The 9,913-nt window shown below is 50.7% G+C and overlaps 1 protein-coding gene across 1 annotated transcript in view; it reads right to left on the bottom strand.

Annotated features, from left to right (window-relative positions):
• The window catches only part of cacna1ba (calcium channel, voltage-dependent, N type, alpha 1B subunit, a), a gene marked incomplete at both ends in the record, with an annotated part of 105,907 nt that overhangs the window by 55,582 nt on the left and 40,412 nt on the right, over positions 1-9,913 (bottom strand). The window contains one exon of the mRNA XM_083912970.1: positions 5,570-5,673. Coding sequence (XP_083769096.1) covers positions 5,570-5,673 — 104 coding nt within the window. The remainder of the gene's footprint in view (positions 1-5,569; positions 5,674-9,913) is intronic.

Raw genomic sequence — 9,913 nt, 5'->3', positions numbered from 1 at the left:
CAGAAATGAAAAATAACTGTAAATGTGAGACAGTAATAAGGTCAGCTGACCGTTCCCACTGGAAACCAGCCAAACGGCATTCTGGGAAAGCCGCTAGATGTTGATAGATGATGTCACGAGCGTATTTACATACTTTATATACGCACAAGGTAAAAAAATATGGATCAAACTACACTCAATAACCCTAAAGGTTCATCCTCAGCTATTTCTATTATGATGTATGCAGGAGCTCAGTCCATGGGTGACTCGGCTGGGTACTGTAGGGTCGCTGGTTCGAGTCCCTGTGTGAACGATGAATGGAGTGTGGACTGGTGGCTGGAGAGGTGCAAGATCATCTCGCTGCATCCAGGGGTTAGCGCCGCTGCTGCATCCAGGGGTTAGCGCCGCTGCTGCATCCAGGGGTTAGCGCCTCTGCTGCATCCAGGGGTTAGCGCCGCTGCTGCATCCAGGGGTTAGCGCCGCTGCTGCATCCAGGGGTTAGCGCCGCTGCTGCATCCAGGGGTTAGCGCCTCTGCTGCATCCAGGGGTTAGCGCAGCTGCTGCATCCAGGGGTTAGCGCCTCTGCTGCATCCAGGGGTTAGCGCCGCTGCTGCATCCAGGGGTTAGCGCCGCTGCTGCATCCAGGGGTTAGCGCCTCTGCTGCATCCAGGGGTTAGCGCAGCTGCTGCATCCAGGGGTTAGCTCTGTGCTGCATCCAGGGGTTAGCGCAGCTGCTGCATCCAGGGGTTAGCGCAATTGCTGCATCCAGGGGTTAGCGCAGCTGCTGCATCCAGGGGTTAGCGCCTCTGCTGCATCCAGGGGTTAGCGCCTCTGCTGCATCCAGGGGTTAGCGCCGCTGCTGCATCCAGGGGTTAGCGCCGCTGCTGCATCCAGGGGTTAGCGCCGCTGCTGCATCCAGGGGTTAGCTCTGTGCTGCATCCAGGGGTTAGCGCCGCTGCTGCATCCAGGGGTTAGCGCCGCTGCTGCATCCAGGGGTTAGCTCTGTGCTGCATCCAGGGGTCAGCGCCTCTGCTGCATCCAGGGGTTAGCGCTGTTGCTGCATCCAGGGGGTTAGCGCCGCTGCTGCATCCAGGGGTAAGCGCCTCTGCTGCATCCAGGGGTTAGCGCCGCTGCTGCATCCAGGGGTTAGCTCCGTGCTGCATCCAGGGGTTAGCTCTGTGCTGCATCCAGGGGTTAGCTCTGTGCTGCATCCAGGGGTTAGCGCCGCTGCTGCATCCAGGGGTTAGCGCCACTGCTGCATCCAGGGGTTAGCGCCGCTGCTGCATCCAGGGGTTAGCGCAGCTGCTGCATCCAGGGGTTAGCACCGCTGCTGCATCCAGGGGTTAGCTCTGTGCTGCATCCAGGGGTTAGCACCGCTGCTGCATCCAGGGGTTAGCTCTGTGCTGCATCCAGGGGTTAGCGCAGCTGCTGCATCCAGGGGTTAGCGCCGCTGCTGCATCCAGGGGTTAGCGCCGCTGCTGCATCCAGGGGTCAGCGCCTCTGCTGCATCCAGGGGTTAGCGCCGCTGCTGCATCCAGGGGTTAGCGCCGCTGCTGCATCCAGGGGTTAGCGCCGCTGCTGCATCCAGGGGTTAGGGCCGCTGCTGCATCCAGGGGTTAGGGCCGCTGCTGCATCCAGGGGTTAGCGTCGCTGCTGCATCCAGGGGTAAGCGCCTCTGCTGCATCCAGGGGTTAGCTCTGTGCTGCATCCAGGGGTTAGCTCTGTGCTGCATCCAGGGGTTAGCTCTGTGCTGCATCCAGGGGTTAGCGCCGCTGCTGCATCCAGGGGTTAGCGCCACTGCTGCATCCAGGGGTTAGCGCCGCTGCTGCATCCAGGGGTTAGCGCCGCTGCTGCATCCAGGGGTTAGCTCTGTGCTGCATCCAGGGGTTAGCACCGCTGCTGCATCCAGGGGTTAGCGCCGCTGCTGCATCCAGGGGTTAGCGCCGCTGCTGCATCCAGGGGTTAGCGCCGCTGCTGCATCCAGGGGTTAGCGCCGCTGCTGCATCCAGGGGTTAGCGCCGCTGCTGCATCCAGGGGTTAGCGCAGCTGCTGCATCCAGGGGTTAGCGCCGCTGCTGCATCCAGGGGTTAGCGCCACTGCTGCATCCAGGGGTTGGCGCCGCTGCTGCATCCAGGGGTTAGCGCCGCCCAAGACAGTTGTGATTGGTTTAAAAAACACACACATACCAGCGCGTTTTTCCCCCCTATCCAAAATCCACGCATGCAGCCAGACCAGAGTGAACGCTGGAGTTTGGTCTGGCAATATTTGTTATGTGGTCTACACACACAGTACAGACATGCCCCACTTTACTGACAGTTATCCGTATTCATACAGGGAATTATTAATCAAATTAAACATTCACATTGTTAATCATCATTGATTTATGTGTGAATGTTAAATGTTATCCTTATTGTAGCCCCCCAAAAAATGACATTCATGTTCTTTTTGTTCTATTTCTCATTGGTTAAGTCTGATCACATCATCTTCTTGGCGCTGTGATGCTTTGACGGCGTAAAGGTCGGGGTTACGTGGAGCCAACGAGGCCGTTTTCCATTTAAACGAGCTGATAAATGAGATATTAAGCAAAATAGGTCGAGAGAGAAAGAGAGGCCACTAGAAAAAGACAAAGAGAGAGAGAGAGAGAGAAGAAGAGAGAGGAAGACGAACTATTAGAATAAGAGAGCGGGGGATCTCCAGTCCAGCCGCCGCGCAGTGATTGGTGTGTCTCCCACACGGCGGAGGGGGAAGCTCTGCTCTGCATTGCAGTGGCTGTCTGCCTGCCTTCCTGAGGGTGTGTGTTTGTATACGTGCCAGTGTGGCCAAATGTAATGTTGTGGCTGCATATCTTTCTCTCTATAATGTGTTGGCTGGGCGGGTGGCAAGTGCATGTGTGTGTGTGTGTGTGTGTGTGTGTGTGTGTGTGTGTGTTTGCAGGGAGAGACCGTGTTCGCAGCGTTGTAGCAGCTTTCAGACACACTTTTGCACGGCTTCACACATGCTGCTGGTGCGTTTGAGAGCGTGAGCAGAAACGTAAACACAGTCAGATCCACACTCATTTAGATCATTACGAGCGTTCATACGTGTACAGCAGGCTCCATATGTCCTCCAGATACAGTCACACCCGCTAAAAGATGCATATACATATAAACACACACACATTCTCCTCAAAAAGCAATATCCGGCTGTTCAGGCTGTTCAGACTGATGTTAGAGGTGATCGTAATCGTTCACGTGTTCAGCAGTTGTGTCTGTTTTGTTTCAACGGAGTGTTTGGACCTGGAAATCTTATTTTGAAAGGGTGTTACGTCAGACTGAACAGACGGATACCATAGGGTTCCAGTCCCGGAACGTCAGTTTAGGAAGCTCTGTGCCCCCCCCGCCCCCCCCCCCCCTCAAGTGTATATAGTCTGTCCCCCCCCCCCTCAAGTGTATATAGTCTGTGCCCCCCCCCCCATGTGCTGTATGTATAGTCCATGTCTTCCCCCCTTCATGTGTATATAGTCCATGTCTTCCCCCCTTCATGTGTATATAGTCTGTGTCTTCCCCTCCCTTCATGTGTATATAGTCCGTGTCTTCCCCTCCCTTCATGTGTAAATAGTCTGTGTCTTCCCCTCCCTTCATGTGTATATAGTCCGTGTCTTCCCCTCCCTTCATGTGTATATAGTCTGTGTCTTCCCCTCCCTTCATGTGTATATAGTCTGTGTCTTCCCCTCCCTTCATGTGTATATAGTCCGTGTCTTCCCCTCCCTTCATGTGTATATAGTCTGTGTCTTCCCCCCTTCATGTGTATATAGTCCGTGTCCCCCCCCCCCCCCATGTACTGTATGTATAGTCTGTCTTCCCCTCCCTTCATGTGTATATAGTCCGTGTCTTCCCCTCCCTTCATGTGTATATAGTCTGTGTCTTCCCCTCCCTTCATGTGTATATAGTCTGTGTCTTCCCCTCCCTTCATGTGTATATAGTCCGTGTCTTCCCCTCCCTTCATGTGTATATAGTCTGTGTCTTCCCCTCCCTTCATGTGTATATAGTCCGTGTCTTCCCCTCCCTTCATGTGTATATAGTCCGTGTCTTCCCCTCCCTTCATGTGTATATAGTCCGTGTCTTCCCCTCCCTTCATGTGTATATAGTCCGTGTCTTCCCCTCCCTTCATGTGTATATAGTCTGTGTCTTCCCCCCTTCATGTGTATATAGTCTGTGTCTTCCCCTCCCTTCATGTGTATATAGTCCGTGTCTTCCCCTCCCTTCATGTGTATATAGTCTGTGTCTTCCCCTCCCTTCATGTGTATATAGTCTGTGTCTTCCCCTCCCTTCATGTGTATATAGTCTGTGTCTTCCCTCCCTTCATGTGTATATAGTCCGTGTCTTCCCCTCCCTTCATGTGTATATAGTCTGTGTCTTCCCCTCCCTTCATGTGTATATAGTCCGTGTCTTCCCCTCCCTTCATGTGTAAATAGTCCGTGTCTTCCCCTCCCTTCATGTGTATATAGTCCGTGTCTTCCCCTCCCTTCATGTGTATATAGTCTGTGTCTTCCCCTCCCTTCATGTGTATATAGTCTGTGTCTTCCCCTCCCTTCATGTGTATATAGTCTGTGTCTTCCCCTCCCTTCATGTGTATATAGTCCGTGTCTTCCCCTCCCTTCATGTGTATATAGTCTGTGTCTTCCCCTCCCTTCATGTGTATATAGTCTGTGTCTTCCCCTGTCTCGTTGCCAGAGTATTTCGTCCGTCATGTCGAATATATGATCCGCAGCCTTGTCCCAGCCTTTGAGTCTGAGTATCGTCACGCTCTTGTTTTCTGCTTTTCTGTTTTTTCCTCTGATGGAGAGTGATTCTGATTTTAAATTTGCATTTTTGTCAGCCTTGTCTTTTGGAAAAGCTAATTTTCCAGTCCCCTGTTTGGTTTTCAGCCTTTTGCGAGCTGAAGTTTCAGAATAAAAGCCTGCATAACCTGTTCACCTTCGCATCTGAGTCCTCTTTCCTGCCCAGGCCTGACAATTTCCTCCTGCGTACACTTCACGTAGCTTAATAATGATGTAATAAAGACCATGATGCCCAAACAAAAACTATACACACACAGAACAAACCACCAACATAACAGGCTTTTATAGGCTGCCTTAAAAACGTGTTATTGCGAGCACGACAGTGAGTCTCAGAACAGACAGTCGTGGGCTTTGATCAGAGCCCTATCTTATCCCAGCCTGCCCACGCTGATGGGATGAAAGCTGAGGGAATGGCCCTGACCTCCCATGGGGGTCTGCAGCCTCTCAACCCTGCATGTGTCTGCCCTCCCGCTTGCTCCGAAGCTCAGATCGTGGCCTTTAAACAATGACGTGGCCCGCACACATCCCTGTCAGGCAGCATCACTGACCTTCCACCTCCCCGGTAACTGTAAAGCCATCTGACAACGTCTGTGAAGAGGGCAGTAAACAGAGGGGACAAGGCAGCGACAGAGGGGGCGGATAAAGGCTACCTGCCCTCAGTCGAGAGCGGCTGATGGAAAGCTGTGGGATGTAAAACTGTAAAATGGACCCAGTGAATCCTTGTGAACACATGGCATATACACCTGCATGCACATCCCAGTTAGTACTCACCCTGAGAGCACGCCTAACACCAGGTTGAGCATGAAGAAGGAGCCGATGATGATGAGGGGGATGAAGTACAGCCAGTTCCACGTGTTCCCTGAAGCATCGTTGGCCTGAACACACAAACACACAGAGACAAAGAACAGGACTGTAAATACTGTTGTGTCATTGTGTTATTTCCCAAAAGAGCTGATCACTGTGCTTCGCTCCAGGCCTTCTTGCCGGCGAGGATAAACAAAACAAGGATTTTAAGAGCGCCTTCCCACTGTGCGTCCGTCCCGCGCCCCGTGCTTTAGGGTCCTTGTCCCCCCCTCCAGGCCCGTTTGTACTCACACTACCTGGGCCTCTGCGAATGCTTCTTGCTGCCTATACGTCATCACGCCGTAACACGTCACACGCATTGATGACGTCATGGCGATGCGTGGCTTTGTTTCCAGATCTTTCCGTAGACCTCGGAGTTTTTGTGCGTCTTGTCGACTGTTTTTGAATCTTTTCATCGACCAAATCTGCAGTAAACATTCCACCTCCGCATCACACCAACGTGAACCTTTCACCGCCATTGTTTTAAATGTCCGCGCATGGTCCCTCCTTCTTTTCTCTACGTCCCAACAGGCGCACAGGAAATGACCTCAGAGCCGCCGTAGGCCTCGTGCTCGTACACGTGTGCACGCTTGTGCTCGTACACGTGCGCACGCTCGTGCTCGTACACGTGCAAACGTGCTTTACAAAAGCCCACCTCTCCCAAACGGGCCGTGGCGGCAAGCGTGCCGCAGCTAGACGCGGTGCAGTTGCACTCACACTGGTCAAAGGAACCTGACTTTAGCCTGAAAGGTGCTTGGGCACAGTACAGATGGACAGTGTGAGTGCGCCCTAAGGATACTTTATCAGTCTCAATCCAGGTCGGTGTGTCAGGTGATGTGGGAAGAGGGAGGGGGGAAAACCACGCTAAAGCACGGCACGGATCACCTGGGCCAAGTGTGAGTGCGCCCTTAAATAGGATTGCACTGTAGCGAAGACAGGAGTACACAAAAGTATGAAGACAGGAGCTCCCACATACTTTTGGCCTTATACAGGAGTGCAGAATCGAAGATGACGGGTGTGAAATGGCTGTCGGCGTTAGTGTGTGTGTGTGTGTGTGTGTGTGTGTGGGGGGGGGGGTGCTTGTTTGTGAGTGTGGTCGGCTGGTGAAGCACTAATGGCAGAAGCAGCTGTCACAAATCTGAGGCTCATGTTCTCTATTGTGACTTCCACGCCGCCCGAGAGCCTTCTACTATATTAATGTTTACATAGTTCTTTACAGCAGAGACTCACACACTCGTTATTACTCTGGGGGGGTTCATGTGACGGCTGGATAGTGTCTGGTGATGCACTAATTCACTGTCACCCATTGTGATGCCTTCCCATCTCTCCCGCGTGTGTTAATTTCTCGTTTTGCAGCCATAGATTTGCTCATTGTTTTCTCAGATAAAGGAATTGTCTCATTACACTTTATTGAACTGAGCAGAACTATAATTGCTCCTTCCACACAATGGAGGCATTATGCAGCTCAAGCCCGTTTCTACATTTCCTGTATAGCGTGATATCTAAGGGCGCGCTCACACTTGGCCCAGATGATCCGTGCCGGGCTTTAGCGTGATTGTCCCCCGTCCCTCTTCCCCCTGCAGCCCGGGCCCGCTTGAACTCATTACTCCAAATGTGCCTCGGCCCGATTGCTTCTTGCTTACTTGAAAAATAAAAGGGAAGAACTTTTTATAAAATCTTGTAATGTGTAAGAGAGGCTAAACATCAGCTTGGCCTTACGGTAGAAATAACAGTGCCTATAGTTCTGTATCGATCATTTGTTTTTATTTCATTCACAGTTTAGTTTTAGTTCACTTTAATAACCTCACACGGTAGCAACACTTTACACAGCCATGCTTTTATTTTGAAGGACTTCTGGGTAAAATAATTGACTGAATGAACACTGACCTCTTCGTTTTACAATCCAAAACCAAAAAACATCAAAGTAAAAGCCAAAAAAAACAAACAGGGAGGGTGTTGTTTTGTGAATCTGACACTAAAAATGTTTTTTTTTCCTGTTTGGGTTTTGAAACAAATAACAAACTATGTTTTATTTTTTATTTTTTAATTACAAATGACTTACGGATCATTTGATGATATCAAGACCATAACGTTCACAGGTGGCTGTTGTTTGTGTTGTCTGAAGGACCAGGAAATCGTATTTTGAAAGGGTGTTACGTCAGACTTAACAGCTGCATATCAACATGAAGGGCGACACGGTGATGTCGTGGTTAGCACTGTTGCCTCACAGCGAGAGGGTTCCTGGTTTGAATCCCGGCTGGGGCCCTTTCTGTGGAGTTTGCATGTTGTCCCCGTGTCTGCGTGGGTTTTCTCCGGGTTCTCCGGTTTCCTCCCACAGTCCAAAGACGTGCAGGTGTTGGGTTCATTGATGACTCTAAATCACCCGTAGGTGTGAATGGTTGTCTGTCTCTGTTCGTCTCTATGTGTCCTGTGATAGACTGGCGTCCTGTCCAGGGTGTACCCCGCCTCACGCCCGATGTCAGCTGGGATCGGCTCCAGCCCCCCCCGCGACCCCGATAGGGACAAGAGGTTGAAGATGAACGAATGATATCAACATGAATCGTAGAAATGGACAAAGATTGTAACTGTCTTCACAGACTCATGCATACAAATATCAGTGCTCATCAGATAAGCACTGATATGTTTGTTTGAAGATGGACGCCAACAATCTACGTCACGACAAAAGACAAGACGGGGGGGCAGGGCGATCTAGGTTCAACTGCTGCCAGTGAATCCCTGCAGGAAGGGGCTGTATTAGAGAATCATCCGTCATAATGTAGCTCTGGAAGTGGCTGCGAAGGGCCGGGAATATAGTGCATTAGCTGCTGCTGGGGTGAGGCTGCCTCAGACCTTGGCTGACAGAAAGGAGAGAGCACACAAGGCAATAGAAAAGCCATTAGCCCTGTTCTTCCCCTAAAAGTGTTAGCCCGAGGACAGCCATGCAGCAACGCCACACCCATACCGTCTGAGAGGCACAGAGCAGCAGAGAGCAGCTTCAGACAAACAGAACCAGCTTTGTGTTTAGACATGAACTAAGATCTGCTGATACCTGACGCTAACGCACAATATCAAATGTTATTATATCAACAATATCAAATGTTGTGCTTGTTACTAGTTTACACTTACAAGTTAATTATCAAAAAAGTCTTTAAAAGGGAATTCTGGTGTAAAATCATTGCAGGGTCTTTTTCAGCAAATACATCTCATCTCATCTTCAGCCTCTTACCCGGGGTCGGGTCTCGGGGGCAGCAGCTTTAGCAGGAGACCCCAAACTTCCCTTTCCCGGGCCACATTAACCAGCTCTAACTGGGGGATCCTGAGGCGTTCCCAGGCCAGTGTGGAGATCTAATCTCTCCACCTGGTCCTGGGTCTTCCCCGAGGCCTCCTCCCAGCTGGACGTGCCTGGAACACCTCCCTAGGGAGGCGCCCAGGGTTCATCCTTACCAGATGATCCTGAACCACCTCAACTGGCTCCTTTGTACCCGCGACCTGGTTCTTTGGGTCCTGACCCAGCTTTCATGACCACAGGTGAGGGTAGGAACCAAGATTGACCGGTCAAATAATCCATCAAGACATTTTTTTCGTGTAACAACTATTAACGGAGAAATCCCGGAGAGTAGCTAACAGCCGAATGTGGCTAACGCTAATTAGCTCGGGGCAGTACGGTGAAGGCATTCAAAGGTCTTTTTTAACCACTAATGCTGCTGAAAATAACAGCAAACCTCTGCAGCAGCATGAGAAGAGTCCCTACACACACAACAAAGCACCAATGGGCTCCTTCCTTTGGGATTGACTTTGGTAATCCACTGTAATGGACTTTACTATGAGAGGAGCTGGTACAGGAGCCAGTAGGTACATGCGTTGTATTTGTTTTTGTCTCTGCTCTGTGAAGCACTCTGAATGACTGCTACAGGTCTTTTTAACTGTGCTATAGAAACAAAAGTGAACTTTCAGGAACAGTTATTGCCTTAATTTGAAAAAATAATAATGCGTAGTACTGGTTACTGCTAAAAGCACGTTTTTTTTTCATGTTAGAGAGTTACAGTATTGCAAGAAATGGAGATTTCCTGCACGTCATATATCATATATATTTGTAAGCATGCAGAGGAGACAGGGTGTGACAGCCGTGTGTATCAGCCCTGGATGACATGTGGCAGTGACGGCTCTGCCCTGTATCTTATCCTTGCTCTCCTCTAGCCACCTTGTAAACATCCTGCTCCCCAGAGCTCAGTCTGATAGCATCTGAAAGAGAGTCTGCTGTTTACAGGTGAG

The sequence above is a fragment of the Echiichthys vipera genome (assembly GCF_963691815.1).
Source record: "Echiichthys vipera genome assembly, chromosome: 4".
Lineage (NCBI taxonomy): Eukaryota > Metazoa > Chordata > Actinopteri > Perciformes > Trachinidae > Echiichthys > Echiichthys vipera.
Note: the sequence above shows the minus strand (reverse complement) of the source record. Positions and strands in the feature narration are given on the sequence as shown.